This window comes from Alligator mississippiensis, chromosome 2 (genome assembly GCF_030867095.1).
Source record: "Alligator mississippiensis isolate rAllMis1 chromosome 2, rAllMis1, whole genome shotgun sequence".
Lineage (NCBI taxonomy): Eukaryota > Metazoa > Chordata > Crocodylia > Alligatoridae > Alligator > Alligator mississippiensis.
This window is the reverse complement of record NC_081825.1, coordinates 211,913,153-211,935,287: the sequence shown is the minus strand read 5'-3', so window position 1 is coordinate 211,935,287 and position 22,135 is coordinate 211,913,153. Positions and strand designations below refer to the sequence as shown.

General features: G+C 40.8%; 1 protein-coding gene across 1 annotated transcript in view; it reads left to right on the top strand.

Annotated features, from left to right (window-relative positions):
- Window positions 1–785: 785 nt before the first annotated feature.
- The window catches only part of SLC17A6 (solute carrier family 17 member 6), a 54,978-nt gene continuing 33,628 nt past the window's right edge, over window positions 786–22,135 (top strand). Inside the window, exons 1-3 of the mRNA XM_006275508.3 lie at window positions 786–1,716; window positions 4,728–4,980; window positions 6,252–6,370. Coding sequence (XP_006275570.1) covers window positions 1,631–1,716; window positions 4,728–4,980; window positions 6,252–6,370 — 458 coding nt within the window. The 5' untranslated portion in view covers window positions 786–1,630. The remainder of the gene's footprint in view (window positions 1,717–4,727; window positions 4,981–6,251; window positions 6,371–22,135) is intronic.

The window sequence follows — 22,135 nt, the reverse complement described above, 5'->3', positions numbered from 1 at the left end:
TTACGACTAAGAAATATTATAGATATATAGAGGTGGATATCATATCTGAAAGAGGCCTAGTAATCTTGAACCCTTAGCATTTGATATCTATCATCTATTGTAAGGTGATGAAAGCGGAGCAATGATTACCAAATTCTGGAAAGAAGAAAAAAGGTAAGCGTCAGAACAAACCTTGAGCCTTCAAACAGTGCAAACACCACAAACCGGATCTTAAAGGTATATTACGGTATCTTTATAAGTGCATGATTAATGTACAAGACACAACAAGGTAGAACAGAACACAAGTAGAAGTAAAAAGCCACTATGCTATACCTAAGATATAATGTATGATCATATATCAGTGATATCAGTATTGATATAGAAAAAGATCATCTTTGAGTAAGGAGCCTATAGAAAAATAGCTACCGAACTACACCTGGAAGTCTTATTCTGTTGGATTTTGCTACTGATGCTGTGTTTCCACAGAAGCGCTGATTGATTAGCTTAAGCGATCAGGTCCTTTTCTCATAACAACGGCACAATTAAGTTAGCTACAACGCTCCCCCCATGCAGCAAACTCCACTGAAATGCGCTGTAGACTTTGCCCTGCACTACAGGGTCAGGCATGCGTCAGAACACGGGGGCAGAGGTGGGACTGCAGAAGTAAATTGTCAGTGTCTCAAGCTCCTTTTTCCCTGAACCATTCTCTGGGAAGGAAAAAAAAAAAGAAAAAAAAAAAAAAAACCTGGAAAGAGACGCTGACATGGTTCCTCTTCGGTTTCCATAGCATCCAGTCTTCAAGAGCCCCACAATGAATCCTCCCAATTCCCCTAGAAAGTTGGCTGCCAGGCAGAGCTACCGCTCGCGCTCTCCGTGGTGCTGAGCGCGCCAGGGACCGAGCCCAGAGCCAGGGGAGCTGTCTGTGGTGCTGAACGCGCTCCGGAGCGAGACGGGGCTCTGTGCTGATCCGAATCGCCGCCCCACGGAGCCTGAAGTCCCAGTCTACTCTACACTGCCGCTCTGGGCGAGCTGCGCCGGAACAGGCAGGTGCCTAAGGATTAGCTCACAGTAATGAAACGCTAGCGCTGTTTTTATCCGAAGGCTTGCAACTCAGCCAGCAGGGTCTCTCAAGCTGGTGTGTGCTAGGCAGTGGGAACTTTTTATTTTTATTTTTGACTTCTATTATTGCAAGGTAAACCAAAAGAATCCCCCATCTCAAAATCTACAGTGCAGGGAAACACTCCGCCTGAAACCAGGATTTATTTTCAACTCCGGGACTTTCTTCTCTTAACAAACAGGGTTCTTTCCCCTCCCAAACCAAGCATGGCACTGCCTCCACCTTCCGCCGCTGGATCCTGCACATCCAAAAAGACTTTCTAATCGTGTCTCCCAACTCTGCTCTGTTAGGAAATCCGTGGGCTGCATGCGCGCTCCCTCTCGCACACACACGCCGTCTCTCTCTCTCTCTCTCTCTCACACACACACACACACACACACCCCCTCTCTCCCACTCTCCCTTCATCAGAAGACGCACCAATAGCTATTTCATGAGTGAAAAAAGTTAGAGATTAAACCAATATGAGAGATCATCACTGTTTATAGCGGTGCCTTATTCAAAACAGAGCAGAACCCAGTGACAACCTCTGCAGGAATGGAGTCGGTAAAACAAAGGATTTTGACCCCCGGCAAGGAGGGGCTGAAGAATTTTGCGGGGAAATCGCTTGGCCACATCTACAGGTAAGAAAGACCTTACATAGAGCTGAATTTCTTACAAGAAATAATGACTTGCCACTGGTGGATCAGGTCGGATAGCCTCTATCTGAGCACCTTTCGTTGTGAATAGGCTAATGGCTATTTATAGATTTTCTTTATATCAATCTGGATCCTAGGAACTAACGCAACAACATCGGAGCATGGCACGGGTATAACCTGTATATCTGATTTGTGGAGGGTGTTTGTAAATATGTACTGAGAGATTCCCCCGCCCCATATTCTGTCCCTAAAATCGGATCCTGTTTTAAATACTAGCAGTTCCCTCGATTTATCATTTCATTTTAATTTTGCAAAACATTCTAATCTTCTGACAGGTCCATTGCACAAATAAAGGCATAAAATAAGACGTTCCCGATTTCGATTGATTCCCTTGTGGGATCGCCTGTAAGAGGCAGAAAAACATGGACATGCATAAATAATTGATAACCGAACGATTTCTCCCTCTGAAGCTGAAACATAGAGAGTGATGCGTTCAATTATTTATCCGTCTGCGCAGAAAAAGGATCAAAGGATTTTATAGCAAATTCACAATCGCAACGGATGAAATTTGAGATGCAATTCAACAGCGGGTGTCCGCGGGTCTGCATTTCTACCCTCTTCAAGGTGTGTAGAGAATTCCGGTCTCTCTGTCTCTCTCTCTCTCACACACACACACACACACACACACACACCCTGCAAAGGGTGGTCAGAACATTTGAACACACCATCCTCGTAGTGTGGACGCATCAAATGCATCTCGAGTCTGACGACTTCCTACACCTTCAAGATATTATTTAGGAGGAAAATAAATTATAAAGTGAGAATCGGTTCCATATATTTTAGATTCTGATTTTTTTTAAAGTGACTTAATTTCCCCAAATGTATTAGAATTATTATTTTTTAAGGATGGAGTTCTTTGAATACCTATTTCTCTTCCGTGGCGGCCATGCAGTACAATACTGCAGGAGTAATATTCCAACAGTAAGGTTACAGGAGGCACAACATCCCATGCCTTTTTTTTTATGCAAGGGAAATATTTAAAATTATAAAGAAGAAATTGAAAGTTTCTGTTTTCAAGGTGGAATCCGTAGAGTTGGAGTCTAGAAATATAAGGTTATTTTGCCACGAGGAATTCAGTCTCTTTAAAGTGCCTGGGGGGGGGAGAGGAGGGGGGGAAAGGGGCATTTAGGAAGGGAAAAAACTGAATAATTAAAAACGAGTCTTTTAAAATGTCAAGGGAACTTTACTGATCTTCAAGCAGACTCAACCAATGTAAATGCAACGATCGAGGCCACCTGTCCATTCTTTGACCCACAAAAAAATAAACTTCATCCCTCCACACCATGTAGAGCCCATAGTCACTCTCTAACTTTCAACCAAATGTTATAAAATATACCACCCCAGCATGTAAAACAGATTCCACTAAGATTATCCCCTTTACGGAGTATTAAACTACGATTTTCTGCTCGTCATTTTCGAGCAGAAGCCGCCGTGGTTTGTGTTGATCCGTTTGTATCTGTCCGAAATACTTTGACCTAATTTGATAAAGAACACGTGCAGTTCTTTGAGCAAGCCGGGTTTCGCATGTTGTCCTATTTGAACGAACCAGTTTAAACTTGAAATGTATCTTTCCATTTGGCAACACTTGAAAAAGACGGGGTCTTGCAAGCCGCACGGGCGCGAGCAGTAAAAGGAGTATAACTGAGGAATGGCTGGGTTGATATATTTGTTCCTGATCTAGAATACAGATAATATTTGAGGCCAGATCCTGGCGATCCCCTTAGATGTTACTGACATGAGCTGACCTGAGACTACACGGTCAAGGAGAATTATTCACGTGAAAAAATGTTGGTCCGATGGGAACCAAGGTAGCGCTTTATCAAAATTGACTCTTTCCATGCGGTTTTCCAACGCCTTGTTTTGAAGGGGATGCACATTGCGCCAGATGAAACTGGCCCTTTCATAGCAGAATCAAGAAATTCATCACTGGGCACCTTCGTATGATAATCACAATGCATTTTGATGTCGACAAGCCCTTTCAGGAATTGTATTTATTTATTCGGATTCCCCTCTGGAAATATATATATATATATATATATATATATATATATATATATATATATATATATATATATATATATATATATATATAGAAGCTCTCCGTGTAGGTGAAAATGCCCCTAGAATTCTATCGTGTTATATCGAAATAGGTGTCAATATTACATTTTCCTTTATAATTTTACACGTTGTACCTTAGACGCTTTGATTTCAGCTTTTTAGTCAACGATGGGCACCGTGATCACTGTATAAAACCAACCTATACAACCAATGCAAAGACCAAATCTTGCTCGTGATCATAGTGTGTGTATTTATATAATGTATATTCGTGATGTGAGATGTATTTGTGGTTTCTAATGGGCGGTGTGTTCGGATGATCAGACTCTTTATGAAATGGAAGTTGTTCATGTTGCAAGGACGTCGAGTCCTCTGCAGAGGCTCTTTTTCAAAACACTGGCACGTTTCTCTCCCAATACGTGTGACAGCCATTTTGCAAATCTGGAATAAATAGAAATAATTGTTCAGCTTCACAACCCTCCTTATGCTCCCTTAATCACAAGCAAGATGCGTTCCCTTGATTTTTTAAAAATGTAATAAAGTCACTAGAGCTGAACCCTGCTCCCAAATATGTTTGCAGTCCCCAGCAACCGCCTTTGAACCAGCCAATATGGCTCCTCCGCAGTAGATACTGGTGATGTCTTCTGAACGCAGCCTATATATTTCCGCACAAGGCTTTAAGGATAGGGGACTAATCCTCCTCCAAGACTCCTCCTCGAGTTTGGGGGGAATGACTAGTTGTAAATCCTACAGGTCATTGCTAAATAATACCTGTGAGTTAAATAAGAGCAAGAATCAGAACCCAAATACCCCTGCTATTTAAAGTGGTTGGGAGAGTTGACTTCAGGTCCCTTGATTGTCTTTCCCTTTGCATTGGGCAGAGTCCTAGAGAAGAAACAGAAGCCTGGGGACAATATCGAGCTCACGGAAGATGGGAAACCTCTGGACATGCCCGAGAAGAAAGCCCCTCTCTGCGACTGCACCTGTTTTGGGCTGCCCCGAAGATATATCATTGCCATCATGAGCGGACTGGGATTCTGCATTTCCTTTGGAATCCGTTGTAACTTGGGAGTAGCCATCGTGGACATGGTCAACAACAGCACCATACACCGAGGAGGAAAAATTATTAAAGAGGTGGGAATCACTCCCCGTAAACCCCACTCCCTCTCAACACTACTAGATACCCCGGGGGTGAGGGAAAACCAACCCCAATAAGTAAAATAATGCGCAAGAGAGGCCCTGTAGGCTTTCATGATACTTTCACAATCTCCAATAAAGTAGGGATGATGATTTCCTTTTACTTCTACTTTAATGCCCTTGTTTTTGGGTCGGAGGATTCCCGTCCCAAATTGCCTCAGTCCAGCTTCATGTTGTACTTAGAATAGCAACGAAAAGAGGACCGTGAGGTCAGAAATGCCCAGGAGAGAGCAAGGTCGATCCTTCTTGTTTCTCTTGCCACCAGTTTGCTTGGCGCTAGCTTGCGTGTAGGAGTTTTACCTTTGTGCCCAGCTTTAGAGAAACATCAACGTCGTTCCCTAAGATAAATGCAGATGAGCGACTGAAAAATGGATGCACGATGGTCTGTAAGGAAATGAAGCAGCTTGGTGTAGACCTCTGGAAATACCAGGATGACTGGATTTGGGGTCATAAAATTCAAGGGTGTTAAGCAAGTGAATGGTCTAATGAGAGCGGGTGTATATGCACATAATACATAGGCACAAAGACAGAATATATATAACACGTTGACATAGGTACACACACAACGGTAAAGGGTGAGCATAGAGGAATGAAGAGCGTCTAGGAATGAGGTTAATTCTGATTCCCACTGAGCCCTGTATTATGTATTTTCGATAGATCTTGCAAACCTCGGGAACGCGTGCACGCTGCAATACACTGACTTCCCTAACTGCGGATGAACTTGGAGGGGATTTGCCCACCTGCAACAGGCTTCTGCGATTTTTTTTTCCCCGTGGGTGATTTTCAGTCCTGCTCCCCACACCCCGGATCATGCAGACTTAGCAGGAGAGTAGGGAGAATTGGCGTTGCAAGATCACACATTTATAATGTACAGTGATCGCCAATGACACGGCTGCGTCTGGGTGGATCTCTCAGCCACACACACACACACACACACACACAAACGCGCTCCTCTTAAGTGCAAGTGCCACATTTTGGCAGATAGTCTAAACTAATTCGTTGCGATGAACGGCTTGAACCTAGCAGTTAATACGTTGGAGGCACCTTGCGCCCATGTCTATAGCCTCTTGCTTGTAGAGGGTAAAACCTGCCATATTTGATGTGCAATTCCCCACAGACCGCAGAGTGTTCAATTAACATTAATGAATGCTTTAATCTGGCCTGCTTACTGCCTTCCTCTTCTCTTTCTCCCCCTCTCTCCTTGGAAGAAAGCGAAGTTTAATTGGGATCCCGAGACAGTTGGCATGATCCACGGCTCTTTTTTCTGGGGATATATCATCACTCAAATCCCTGGGGGATATATCGCATCCAGACTGGCAGCTAACAGGTAATGATGAGCAAATATAAATACATATGCACGTGCATCATCTATGGAGCCAACCGCTACACCAGATTGCTATGCCTCTCTCTTGGCTGGATACTCAGCCTGTGCAAAGGCAGGCACGTATGGGGAGGACAGAAGCAGGGTGTCTGATGTGTTAGAGATCTTCTGCGGGTGGCTTATAGCTCTGCTGCAGATGAGATCTGTTGGATTCATGTCTGAAAGCAGCCTGCTTCTCGGATAGGCACAATCCTTCCCAAATATCCTCTCGTTAAATAAGATTTGCTTGGCACAGTTTCAGCACGGTTTCAGCAGTGACTTGCCAGTCAAACACGCGCTCTAACCATTAACAGGTCGGATTGCAAGGCATCCTTTAGAGCAGGAACAAGGCAACATCGAGGTCCCAGTGATACAGGACGGGATTTTATTTCATTCAATTAAACAAAAGGCAGCGATCCACCTCTTTCATGACACTGTCATTTCTTCAAAAAGCAGAAGCATCACCAAATAGGTCTGGTCCTCTATAATAGCAAACAGAAATGTGTGTGTGTATATCTATCTATCTATCTATCTATCTATCTATCTATCTATCTATTATGTGTGTGTATATATATATAGATATATATCTATATAAAATATATAGATATATATTATATATGCATACACACATATATACATTATAGTATACTATCTTCTTATATTATACAATATAAATATACATGTATAAATATATATAATATATAATGTAAATATGTAAATATATATAATATGAATATATATATTTGATATACACACACACATACATACTTGCATATTTTTTTAAAGAACAAGAAACAACAAAATCCATGAAAAAAACTCCAACATTGCTGTTATTGTATCCATTTTATTGACCTTGCTACATAATTGCCTGTGGATTTCAGGTTTGTTTCTTGTCTTTATTTTTTAAATAAAAACATGCTCAGTTAAAGGTGCAATTTTTTTTTTTAGCTTTATTCAGTGGCAAATTCAAAAAGGTGAAGTATACCTCTACCTTTATCAAATGAGGGATTTCCCCCCCCCCCCCCAGGTTGCAAGAAAATTTTATTTAGAGGTAGTGGCTACTTTTCTTTTAATGAAAGGGGGAAAGCTCATCATTTAGTAGTAGTTATTAATTGACACTGAACTGAATTTAGTGTAGTCTGAATAAATGGGGGAAAAATCACGTTTCAATGAGCTTTGCACAATGAAAAGCAAGTGCAGATGGCTCAGGGTATTAAAGATTTGTTTCTATGGTGTCTGGCAATATTTCAAGCACCCTGGGTGTGATTCCACCTGTTAATTAGATCCACTGAGTATTCAAGACACACAAGGCATTTATATCCATCCTTAATGCTATAGGCTCATCATTTGGAGAGGTAGGAAAGGTCCTAGTGCCACTCTTCAGAGCAGAAATGGACTAAGTGCAAATGAATATTAAAGGGGAACATGTAACTCACCTTCCCTCAGGATTGTGTAAAATTAGATATTGGAGTGGACTGTGACAGAAACTATTCCCAATGAGAAAGCTTGGTGGTATCTGTGATATTTTAGGACAGAAAATATACTTACAGAGCAGAGAGCTCTATAAATAAATCAATGAGCAGCTCTAAATGGTCAGATCTTCTCCCAGTGTAAATCTGGTGGAGCTCTAAATCAGTGCTGATGCTTTGGTCCCCCAAAATTGGGGTTGTGGGGAGTGAAATCAAAGCACCATATTTTTATATAATACATATATTGACACAGGAGATTTTTATATCTTTCATTTTTAAAATTGGATCAGAAATATAAAAGGCAATTTGCAACAAAACATAATGATTGTCATCTAGAAGTCCTCCATTACATCCACTACTCTTACTTTTCTGTCTGGGCCAAATTCTACTGTATTTACTGAACCATTAATAACTTGCTTCCCTGGGAGTTTGGTGCGAGTAAAGCTGCAGGTTCTGACCCAAAGAGACTTTCTATACTCATTTATTCCAGTGCAATTGCAATGGAAGTGGTAATGGGCTTTTAATTTTTTTAATCAATCAACTGGTATAAGTGGTAACAGATTTTGATCCATAGCTGGAAAAGCCATGGATACCACTTTGTGTGTTCAGTAGTGTTGTATGCAGCCCGAAGTGTGTAAGTGCAATGCTGCTTCCCAATACACGGTTATAAATGCAGACCAGCTCCATTTGCTTCATTGAAACCACTCAGAATTTGCATTAGCTTAGCAAACTGAAGAAGACTTGGACCAGGACAAATTCATCTTGATGAAAAATTATGTGTCAAATTAAGATACCAGTCATAAAACATGCACAGATTACTCATAACATGGAAAAGCAGTGGAATTTGTATTGGTTCTATACTCAGTTTGTGCAGAGTATCACCATAATTGAGGTAGCCACAGCACAGAATTATACATGTTTCCAAATGTGATGGCTAAATTTGCTGCATTGAAATGGATGGAACCATTTGTAATGGAAAGTGTTCTTCAGGAAGGTATACATTCATGCCTCCCTGAATAACACTTTCCTTCACAAATGGTTCCATCTGACCCTCTCTGGGTCAGATTCATGCCTACATCATTTCCAACTACTCCTAACAAATCAAAGGGACACATGACTAGGTCTGCTAGCACTGAATCAAATTATCACAGAATAAAATCACTTTCACTTGTGCTGCACTAAATTATAAATCAGTGTACATTACTTGCACTCTCTTCCCCCCTCCAGTTTCTGCTGGCTATGTAAATTAGAGCAGGATTGAATTTGGCCAGAGTCTAGTGAGACTTCTGTGTATATATGAACTTTAAGACTGGTCCTTAGGCTTTAATAGTTTTAAACTCCAGTAAATAGTTTACAACCTCCAGTAAACTCACATAAAAATTTCCCTGGAGTTCAAAGGATGTAAATTACCATAGTTCTTAGTATCAAGGCCAGACTCAGCTTCTTATCATAATTCATGGTAACTTCTTACCATAATTCATAATATCAAGGCCAGGCTCAGCTCTTTCAGGAGGTTCTGGTTCTCACTGGGTGTGTCTACACATTCATTAACGCCCTTTTGGTACTGCGCATTAAATTTAGTACCTCTAATAAGAGGTACTAACTAAACATGCATTAGGCTGCTCTAAAGCACAGTAGTGAAAGTGCATGCTTTTTTAGTGGCACGTAATGCAGGAGTAGCTTAATTTTACTGCATGTTAGCATATTAACACAGTTTTTGCCGTGACGCTGAAATGTGCAGTAAAACGGGGTACTGCGCATTAAAGCGCACGTGTAGATGTGCCTGGGTATAAATTACTGTAGTTACACATGTCAGTTTAAGCACAGAAATCCATTCACATCTTAGTGGATGATACATTGATTTCATTAAATGCCTTGGACACTCTTAGTTTTATCTCTTTTTGGAGCAATTCAGAATTTAGTAGTGTCTAGGAAACAGATATCGTGGGTGAACTTAAGACTATGCAGTATAATAGAACCCTTCTCCACAGAACAGCTCATAGATTCAGTCATGTACTCAAGAGGAGAGAAGGATTCAACAAAGAGAAAGGTATCATCCTGGGGGCAGGGGGAGGGGAGCAGAAGATCAGTGAGAGAGAGAGAGGGAACCAGCAATCATATGGAGAAGACAACAGGAGTGATGAGTGACTTCCAGCTACCAGGAGTGCCAAAGGAAGAGCGGGGTTTGTTGAAAGCTGAGTTGTTACTAGCAGGGCAGGGGGATGCTGAGCATGCAGGAGTTTGTTTATTTGACATTAAGACTCAGTCCAGCAGCCCTATTTGTAGTCCTAATTACAAAGATTTGGGCATGATTCTAAAATGTCATCAGTTTATAAAATATAGAAGAAACAACCCTCTAGTAACAAAATATTTATGTTCATGTTGTGGAAACCTTCCTAGAACCCATTATTTCTCTATTTAAATAGATTACTATTTATGTTTTGCTGATATTAAGCTAATTAGCCTTTAAAGCTACGCCAAGAACTTTTATCTTGATCTTGCCTAGTTTTAAAATGGTTACTACTCCCTGCCAAGCAATTATCATTAACACTGAGCCATGTCATATGGGTTTTCTTTTTCTAAATCTGCAGTACAATTTTATCAAGTCAATCAAAACTTTCAGTTTTTATAACTGGGATCCTGGATTACTTTTCTAACTACAGACAATCAAATCTGTAGCTGTACATTGCCTCTTCATTTTAGATTCAGTCCCATAGCTCTTATCATTAATATAGCTTCCATTTAATTCTCTGGGATCAGATTTGGCATGAGAAAGATTGGATAAAATGTTTATAGGATCTGTTTGTTTCTGTATGACAGCTTGGATCAAAATTAATCTCACATAGCAACTGTGAGCTTTGTTCTTAAGCTTGCTAATGTCTTCTTATCCCTAGAATTATGCTTATACATTAAAACAAAGATCAATTCATTTATAAAAAGGAACAATAGTAACAAAGAAAAGTAGATGAAGCTGATTAACCAAAAACATTTCTGAATTGTCAAGTGATTCTCTCAAATAATATAAAAATGTGATATTTTCAGTTCTGAAGTCAATTGAAGTATTTTCTTGAGGAGGAAATGGATTTTCCAATGAACATTTTATTATGATTTGTAGGAAATGTTAAAGGTTATTTTAAAGTACTTTGAGTGTTGTTCATCTTCTGAGCACCCTTGACTTCCTTTGAAGTCTGTTGAAATAGGGATTGTCTGTCTGCTTCTCTGTTGTGTTGAACACTAATTTCCAACCACCTACTAAGGGAGATGAGGGTGTACAGTGACACACAGGATGTGATCAGTCCTTTAAGAGATCAATATTGGGCCCTGAGCACCTACACATTTCCAACAAACAAAGCTTGAGACATGCGTTTTTCCATGTAGTGAACCAAAGGGAACCCTTGTTCCATTTTTACCATAATGCTTTCTCCCAGACGAGACTCTGTAATTGGAGGGTGCTGATCTGACATCACCATGTAAACAATCCAAGCAAAGTACAAGACCCAAGGGTTGTGCAGTGCAGAGTCTCAAGGGTGGGATTTACTGCGGTCACACCTTTCCTCAGAGGGAAGTTCTCAATGATAACGTTTAATCAATGGAAAGATTAAACATTAAGATACTGATAGAAGAAAATAGTGAGGGGCTGTCTGGTGGTTTAGTGGCAACAGCATGTCACATAAGGATTAGAGTTCATGGTTAACCTTAGTCTTATTCCCCAGGTTCTCAAACTCTGGGGATTGTTGTGAATGAGGGTGTACAGGTAGGTAGACTTTGGAAGAACAAAGGCAACACCTGGCTTCATTAAAAAACAAGGCTCTCTTTCTTGGCTGGGAATTGAATTAATAAGCTCTGCAGAGAAACCCCCATAAATATCTTTAGCAGGAGGAAACACTTCCATGATTCAGGGCCTTTGAGGTTGTAGTAGCAGGCAAAAACACACATCCTGATATACTATACATTAGTTACAGTCTTGTTCCCATTCATGGTAATGGCAAAACTCTTATACAAAATATTAGCAGATTGAGGATCCAGCTTTTTGTCTGCAGGTCTAGCAATGTTCATTATTACTGAGGCTTTGGATTCACTCTGGATTTTCCTAGCAACTGGCACAATTGACAGAAAAGCATGTCCCTAAGAAGTGCAAACTTCTTGAGAGAGAAAATTGGGGCATTTTTTCCTTTTAATAATAAAAAGTGAAACCAGAAAAATTCTAATGCAGATCATTGGCACATATCTGCACTATTTAGTCAATTAAGTCATAATTCACAATGGAAGTCAGCATCAAATAAAAACACTGAAAATCTTTTTTAGATGTTTTTCAGGTGCAAACTTGAATATCAGTATTGTAAGGGCTCTTGCAAAAGCAGTTAACACTACTGGACCATCAATGTCCTCTGAGTAGGCAGCACTTTGAGGAATGAAGACAGTCCTCTGATCTTAACCACACAGTTAATAATTGTTCCATAATATAAACTTTGATTGATGTTTATCTCATAATTAAATCTCAATCCAATAGACATTTTTAATACATCCATCATTTGCAGGGATAGAAACAAAAAAACCAACAAAAAACCTTATGGGTTCTTTTTTCAAAAACAGGCTTGACTTAAAAATGAGAATTTCATGGACAATATATTTAGTTGTTTTAAAGGAATGCTAAGGGGTGAGCTGTTTTGGTACAAAATGCAATGATGATTTTTGCTTCCTATTTATAATAGAACAATGCCATTATACTGATTATTTTCTAAGCATCCTACTGATACCATAGACCATAAAGTGGCATAGTGAAGTTCACTAGTAAATCTAATGATTAAGCATACATAATAGAATGCTATGGCCATATCTAAATATATACAAATAGTCCACTTAGTGTTTGATTCTCCCTTGAGATGGAGCTCTGCTGGATGCAGCAAGAGTGGAAAACAATTGAGTTTATTCAAGCCAAACCAAGCATGAGTTAAACAGACTACATCACTGGTGCAGATTTCTTAAGACAGTTTAAACCAGCTAAAGATTGGAATAATGTAGTAGACCTCTGTCAAGTCCTGTGTCACCTCCTATGTCTTGTGCTACAGTGGGAGGAAAGTGGCTCGTATAGGAGCCAGCTATGCTGGATTTATATGAGCAACATTTCCCATTCATAAGAATTCTCCACTGAGGGGTTGTGGCCAGAATCTTGCTGCATTGCACTCCTTGAGTTATGCCAAGTCACTGAAGTGTGGTGCACCATGACGAAGGGTTTGAACATCAGATCCTTGTCATGGAGAGTCAACATTATCTAATGGGGTAAGCACTGGACCTGAACTCTTGATTCTAATCATGATTCTTCCACTGACTGGGCACAACTACACAAGCAATTAATATGCCTGAATTTTCTGCATGGAAAATTCAGGCTCATTAATGTTCTCCAGGATGCACATCTACATGTGCACCTCCATCAGGAGCAAATTGCACCTAACAGGAACATCCCCATCCAGAGCCACTCCTGTCTGCTCTACCCCCCTGCAGCAGTCAGGGGGAGCTCAAGGCTCCTCTGGGTGCCAGCCCCAGGGGCAGGCAGGGGGCATGAGGGCTGGTCCCAATCTCTGCCAGGTGGAGAGAGTTGTGCCAGCTGCAGGGGCAGCTGTCTCCCCACCACATGGGGATTGGGACCTGTTGGACATATTTATATCTGCCTTTAATGTGCAGTAGACAGTTTTACTGCTCTTTGGCAAAAACATGCTAATCAGCTAATGAACAGTACAATTAGGCTACTGAGCATCAAGCATTACTAAAAAGGCATGTGCTTTCACTACAGCATGTTAGGGCAGCCTAATGTGCATTTAGTTAGTACTTCACATTAGAGGTACTAAATTTAATGCGCTGTAACAAAAGCACACGAATGAGCATGTAGATGTACCCATCCCAATTTAATTTAGTGCCCACTGCATTCATATACACATGCATTTACTCCAGTCGAGATTTACTGTGCAGTAAGCTACTGCACAGTAAGGGTTTTGGGTAGGTGTCTACACATGTGAGGATTAGTGAAAAGATTTGCTCGGCAGCCCCGCAATGTGCCCCTGTGGCCACTGGGGGAACTCTAGGCTCCCCCTGGGTACTAGCCCAGAGGCTGGCAGGGAGCACCAGGCCAGGAGACAGCTGCCTGCTGCTTGGACTGGGACAATGTTCCCCTGCCCTGGCAGCAGGGAGCTCCTGGCTCTGGCTCCCTTATCAAGGGAATGGGGCTTGGAAAGAGCTGCAGGGGAGGGGCAAGTCCCAACCGATGCCCCAATCAGCTAGAACTGTCCCCTTGCAAAGAGCTCTCAGACCCTGCTCCTTAATTGCAATTGCAATTGTACAGTGGGGGCTGGGGAGCTTGTTCCCTGCCCAGCTCCGTAAATGCGGGGGGGGGGGGGGGAGGGAGGAGGAAGAACAGGCTGGGGAACATGTTTGCTCCCCCTCCAGCTCCTTGCTTATGGACCTGGGGGGTGGGGAGGGAAGAAGAACAAGCTTCCCAGCTTGTTCCCTGCCCAGGTCCATGCTCACAGAGCTGGGCAAGGAATAAACTCCCCAGTCCCTACCAGCAGGGAGTTCCCAGCAGTGGCTCCATGACCAGGGTTTGTGTGACTGCTAATTCCACATATTAAAATATTGTGGAATTAAAATATATATTAAAGTAATTTTTTTCTCCAAATCTATCAGTTAAAATGAGTTTTCTCCTTTAGTTTCATTTGGTATCTTCTTGACAACTCTTACAACTGGTTAATTAAGAGAATCTATTTGGCCTTTCCTATTTTATATGCAACTAGCATGCAACTTCTTATTTATCTCTTTTTTAGTAGAGTAATCCTACCAATCCCTTTCTCTTCATATGGGTCACTTCCCTTGCTTCCAGTCACATTGATTGCCTTTCTCTGGACCTTATTTCTGCTCCTTCCCTTTTTGATATCACGTATCAGAACTGAACTCAGTGTTCAAGGTGGGAACAGATTACTGTGAGATTTAGTGACATACTGATATATTCATTATTATTTTCTCTCCCTGTTGTGTGAGATCTCATCTTGTTTACGCTACTGACTGTGGTTGTGCATTTAAGAATTGTTTGTACTGAGCTGCCCAAAATGACAATTTATACCTGCATAAATGATGGCAGAATCTGGCTTGCAGTGACTGGATGAAATTTCAAAGGTATGAAATTGTATGTGCCTTTTTATGTGTGCTCCCTAAGATCTGTTATGCCTGTAAAAACTTTTTCCTTTTAAGCCCTTTGAAAGGAACTCCCCTAACTTCCTGTAAAGATGAGACCAGTATGGATTCTCCAATCATCTTAGTCCTAACTCTTACATGCCTATTTGTTTTCTATGCCTCTTACTTCATTTCCAGAGCATTTTAAGCAAAGACTAGAGCAGGTATCAATGAAAATTGTAAGCAGGATGATGGGTTCTTTTCTATATTTTAACTTTTTTTAGTTCACTTATTTTTATTATAATTAGCTTTATATTGTAATGTTAGTTATTTTGAGGCATAAAGTCACAATACTCATAAGCTAAGGAAACTAGCTAGCTTCATGGGTGAAAACTATGGGGTTTGGGAGAGAGAGAAAATACCTTCTGGCACAGCCAACCCCGTTCACTAGCCATAGCTTGGAAATTGGGGTTGTGACCCATATGAACTATGCATAAAGTTGTAAAGATAGAAGTTAGGGTGTGGGTAGTCATGGGTCCGTATGCTCAAAGGCTTTTATTCTTCCTCACTGGCTTCATCAAGGGAGCATTGTATGTCTATCCCAGTAGCATGGCATAATTCAGAATCTAGTCCTAAATTTCAGGATGCATTAGTTCTCAGATGTCATCATCTCCTCTGTATATAAAGAAATGGTTATCCATGTATCTACTTTGCTGTGTAAATGCATCCCATCTGTTTGATGGCAAGACAGATTAGTGACCATCAACATTACAGTCAATACATTCTTTAAAAAAATGGACAATTAATTTAGTAGGCCCAAAAATTCTGAGATAACTATATGCAGATACTTCAATGTCTATCTTAACTTCATTAAAGAGAGGCAGTTGTCTGTGGTTAGTCTGATGTCAAGACGAAGGCAGGGTAGGGTGGCACCTTAGAAACTAACTGCGTCAGAGAGGCATAAGCTTCTGTAGGTGACAGTATACTTCATCAGATGCTATGCATAGAACCAGTCAACCCACTTCTACCTCTCTTAGCATTGCCCCTTCCTCCTGTCTTTTGTTTTCAGATTTCCTTTCCAGTCCTGCTTTTCTTTCTTCTTTCCTGGAAGCCTGAATAAATTAATCAAAAATGCTGAAGAATGCTAAATTTATTCAAGAATATTCTCTAAGTTGTCTGGACCATGTGTCAATAGTGCCAGAAAAAATATTGCATTGTTTTGATATTGGAAGGTATTTTACAACACATTTAATTAAAAAAATTAAAAATGTTGAAATTACATTGGTACAGAGGGATGGGATGACTCCTGCTCAGGCTTGACCATGTATAGACAACCCAACAATGGATAGTGGTGTTGAATTAATGGAACCTCATAGACCTAACAAAAATGGGTTTCTTTCATGAGTGTTAAAATGGTTTACAAACCTAGCTGCCTATCAAGACAAATGCAAGAAGCTATTAGAGGAGAACACTTATCCTAGGTTTCCCATTGTATTTCATAGATGCTTGTCCAGAGTGCTGATAGCATTAAGGTTGATCCAGTTTATTAACACAGTATATTTCAATGAACAGTGCCAGGAGCCTCAGCCTAACAGCTTTACTTGTCATTTGAAAAAACACAGTGAAACAGGCTATTTTTATTCGTGTGTCTATGGGGCGAGGTGGGGGGTGCTAAGGGGTGTGTGTGTGTGTGTGTGTGCACACGCTACTCATGTTCAAATCCTATTATAAGCCTTTCGTGAAGCATTAATATGTAAAAGAAGATCTCCCACCATCTAATTTAATAAGGGCTTGGATACGTTATTAATTTTTGCCACACATCTGAGGCCCCCTTTTATCAAACAGAATATCCCACCCAAATCCCTTGCTGAAGCATTAAGGTGTGAAAATGACTTCATCATTCATGTCAGGGAAGTGGAAGGACTGGAGCCATATGGCAGAGGGAACAACAGCACCAGCTATCCTAGTGATATGCCCCCTAGCCTCCACCCTACAGGGACTGCTACTTAAAAGGCCCTGCAATGCAGTGGGGTGACAGAACATACATGATGCTTTGTTCAGCATTGGCTGCTCTGAGTGTAAATAGAGTAGGCCTCCACCAGTGCCTGGGATCATAGCCCAATTTAATTGGCAGGACTTTGAAGTGAACATGAAAGGTAGAGCTGGCAGCCATAACCTCAGGAGTTATTTTTTATAATGCAAAGTCAGGGGCTGACTAGAAGATCAGAAGTTAGCTCCTTCATAACCAATACTGGTACCAAACATCCTCAGGTACTTCAGTTCCAGTGTGAATATTGTTTGTTTAAATACATACAGTATTTTATTTCTACATACAGAGCAAGTATAGAATAATGGTACCCTCCATTAAAAGGTGGTGAAAAGGGTGTGGGAATTAAGTTCCAGACACAATTTCAATTCTGAATACCTTAGTTTACAAAGATTTGGCTTATATAGAGTATGATGATTGAGTCTGCTGATTTGGTTTAGAAAACAGGAAATAATAACAATGTTACCCATATCCTAATCATGTAGGTTTGCTGAAATACTTTCCAGCACTTTAAAGGAGGATACATCGATTCATTTCTGTAAAAAAATGTCCCAGTTTACTCATGCAAACTATATCACTGGGTTCCAAAGGATTGCTTGCTGTGGAAAATGTTAATGGTTTGGTTAGGAAAACTGAAACAGAAGTAAGAAACTGAAGATTCACAAATGTGGGGGCTTTAATTTATATTTTGATGTATATCTTTAGAGGAAAACACTAAATATTTAATAGAAGCAAAACTAATAGGGATTGTGTAGAAATTCAGTGAATTTCAAATTCTAAAATCTAACAAGGCCAGAAAATGTGATGGATTTACACCTATTTACATCAGCTAAAATTCTGGATTCCAGCAAAAAATAAGAACTTTGCCATTGTTATAGGGTTACATGGAATTATTAGAAAAATGTGGAGAGCATAATGATTCACTGCTGTATTTTGTAGGACTGTACAGTTCCAGTTTCAGTAAACCTGCCTTATTGAACACTAAAAATCTATCCTGGGCACTGTGGAAATTCATGGTGAAATATTCTTCTATTGAAAACAGTAATTTAGCTATGGACTTGAGACAGGATTTTAATGCCATTTTGTTAGCATAATTTAAAAGAATACTGGCACATCTTTCCTATTAGAAAACAAAGTAATGAGATTTTAGCAGTCACAGATGAAGATCATTTTCTTGAATTTGCAAAGCACAAATATATGAAAGTGATACAAAAGCCAGGACATCACAGCTCCACACATTTTCACTTAGGTGTGAGAGTACAACAGGTACCTGAAATCACACATTTATTCTGGGACTGCTGTGACAATGTGGAATGAAAAGTATTAATTAAGAATTTCATTACTTTACTAGGCTAAAGTCAAATTAGATTCATCGGGTTTTTTTAAGGTCTGAAGAGGCCATTAGATTTTAGTCTTACTTCTATGTACTGTGCACACTTCTTTCCCCTTACCCTTTGTATTGAGCCAAATGTTTTGTCTGGCTAAAGACAAGTCCCCTTATATCAAAAGATGGTGGATTTAACACTTTCCTTGTTCCAATGGTGTTATCATTCGCTCTTAAATATTTGTGTCCCTTTCTAAATTGATCTGGCCAGGTCCTAGCCATTGCTTCTTATTATGCCTTTTTTGACTAGATTGGATGACTGGATTAAAAACTGCTTTTTTACCCAGAATTTTCCCTTATGGATGCATTTGCACACTCATCCTTCACCTTTTTTCATACATTAACCAGACTGATCCCCAAAGTCTCACTACAAGACATTTTCTCCAGTTTTCAAATTTAACTCTTTGTGACCTTCACTGCACAGCACCTGTTTTAAATGTGTACATCAGAACCATGCTCAGGATGCCAGTATCTGTTTTGCCAATGCTCTTCATACTCATTACTGCCCTGTTTATACAACCTAGGATTACATTAGCTCTTTCTGTATTGTAATATGAGTGCTTATTGAGTTAGTTGTGCTATGTAAGCCATAATCTTTTTTTATGGTTACAGCTTTCTAGAATACTGTTCTCTATTTTTTTAGGGATGGCTTTTATTCCTTATCCCATGATAGATTAGTGAGTTTGGCATTTTGAACCCAGCTTTCAAATCAAGCCATCTTGTCTTGTTCTCATTGTTATTGACCATGCTGCCAGCCACTGTCACTTAGAAATTTTAATCAGCAGTGAAAAACTGATGTAGACCGTTGATCTTGACATTGCAAGTTTTAACATTCATGACTTGTAATATATCACTTTGACATATCTGAAGGGGGCTTAAGTATAGTCAATCTTCAGAGCACCCAATGTGAGAAGTAGCATTAGTTCAGTTTGGGGCATACTCCTGGGTATGGAAGATTTAAATAGCATCTTCTCTGTTTGTCTGACTGTCAATATTTTGTCACAATGTTTACAGAAATATAGGACTCTTCCTTCAGAAATACAGAAAGACAGAAATGTCCCCGGGATCGATGGGGTGGCTTCATCGGCAGGGATCGATGGGGTGGCCTCATTCTGGAGGGATATCTTGAGTGGTGTCCCCCAGGGATCAGTGCTTGGGCCCATGCTCTTCAACATCTTTATCAATGACTTTAACAAGGGAGTGGAAAGCACAATGATTAAGTTTGCAGATGACTCCAAGCTGTGGGAAAATGCAGACACATCTGAGGACAGGGTAAGGATCCAGAATGACCTTGACAGGCTGGTCCTATGGGCTCAATGCAATCAGATGAGGTTCAATAGGGACAAGTGGCGGGTCCTTCATCTGGGTAGGAAGAACCCTCATCATAACTATATGATGACACTGGCTGACACTGCATCTGAAAGGGACTGGGGGGATGACAATCGACCAGAGAATGAATGTGAGCCATCAGTGTGATGACATCTCCAGCAGGGCAAACAGAACTCTGGTGTGCATCAGCCGATGCATTGCCAATAGATCCAGAGAGGTGCTCCTCCCCCTCTATTTGGTGTTGGTGAGACCACAGCTGGAATAGTGTCCAGTTCTGGGCACCACACTTCAAGAAGAATGTGGATAATCTTGAAAGGTTACAGAGAAGGGCCACCCATATGGTCAGGGGCCTGGAGGATAGGCCCTATGAGGAGAGATTCTGGGAACTGGGTTTGTTCAGTCTGAGTAAGAGAAGACTGAGAGGTGTCTTGATAGCCACCTACAAGTATGTCAGGGGTGAACACCAAGATCTAGGGGAGCAGCTCTTCAGAAAGGCACCCCTTAGGAGAACGAGTCCAATGGGCACAAGTTAGTTGAGGAAAAACTTAGGCTGGACATAAGGAAAGGCTTCTTTTCCATAAGGGTGTCTAGAATCTGGAATATGCTCCCAGCAGAGGTGGTGCAGTCGCCATCCCTGGAGGTGCTGAAGAAGAGGCTGGATAAGTACCTCATTGAACTTGTTTGAGCCCAACTACCTCCTGCCCATAGTAGGGGACTGGACTTGATGATCTTACAGGTCCCTTCTGCTCCTACTATTCTATAATTATAAAGGACTTCTCCTTTCGTGCATCTCTAGGGTTACACAGTATCTGAAAGAGGCCTAGGAGACAGAGTTAGGCCTATATAGGGTGCCCTCTTTAGAAGGGAGCAGGCATGGCAAGGTAGATATATTCAACACCATCAATTGGTGCACCAGTGACTTTCCCCTTTGTTTACCACTTGATATCCTGCTTCTGAGACTGACTTCCTTGTGTAACTTCCTGAGATACTGAAACTGTAATAGACAATAAGGGCCTAAGTTTAAATAATGCAGTAGAGTCCCAATTGGCTGACAAAGTTAGTGGGCACATCTACACAAGATTTTACTGTTCATTAGACTAATCTAATACACAGTGGGCTTGTCTACATGTGGCCCTTTTAAGCAGGATTAGCCTAAAATCACCATTTAAGGCACATTAAAGGGGTTTGTCCACACACGTGTGTCCTTAATGAACCTTCAAAAATGGAAGTATTAGGTTAATCCTGCCTAAATTTGATATATGCTTAAAGCAAATATCAAATTTAGTCTTGCATAGCTAAGTTGCATTAGCCCATGTGTTAATGGTTAATGCTCATTAACAGCGTGCGTGTCAATGGATGCACATTGCATTAATGTGCATTAGGCACAGCTACACATGGGCTAATGCGACTTAGCTATGCGAGTCTAAATTTAATGCGACTTAATGCACATTAGTGCATCTATGTGTAGACATGCACCTAAATCACCATAATGTGCCTTAAACTATGGTGCATTATGTTTAGGCATGCATAACTATATGTGTAGACACACCCAGTAAAGCGTTACCATCTACATGCGCATGGGACTTACTGGGAGCATCTACACAAAATGCTGAATGGTAAATTAGCATAGTTTACTATGTAGTAAGCACATGGATCTACACGTGCACAGGCTTGCTTCACAGTAAGTCTCTCTAACCCTGAGTAAACCTGTTACCTGCAAATGTAAGTAGCAAATTTACTCGGCATTAGTAATGGCACTATAATACTCATGTAGATGCCTGACCAGGAGCCAAATCTGCTCCAGGTCAGCCGCCTACCAGGGGGCAGGAGATAGCTTCCTGCCCCCAGGAGCTGCCTGCTGCTGGGGAAGGCTCTGCCACAGAAGCCCAGATAGGGGCCAAGTCCCCCTGCCCTGGCATAAGGGAGCTCCAAGTCCCTTGCCCCTTGATTTTTAAATAAGGATATATGACGGTCTTCCTCTATGTGTAAATTAATATATTAAGGTGTAACAATTATATAAGTATTATTAGATTTTATGGTTCAAGGCATAAACCAAGCATAGTTACAAAAGATTAGGATGAAAAGTTTCTCCAATATTGAGAAGCATTTTGTACTACTCACAACTGGAGAATGAAGCTGGATTAATTGGACCACTGTTCTGAATCAGCATGGCAATAATCTCTAGTTTACTAAATCCAGGGTGCATTTGCATGCACAATTAATTCAAAGCAATAAACTCTGGAGCAGTTTGAGCCAAAGTAAAATACTCCCAGCCACAGCATCTACATGTGCATCTGAGACAGCAGCATTTTGAGCTGGGTTGGAGCAGTTTACACCAGAGT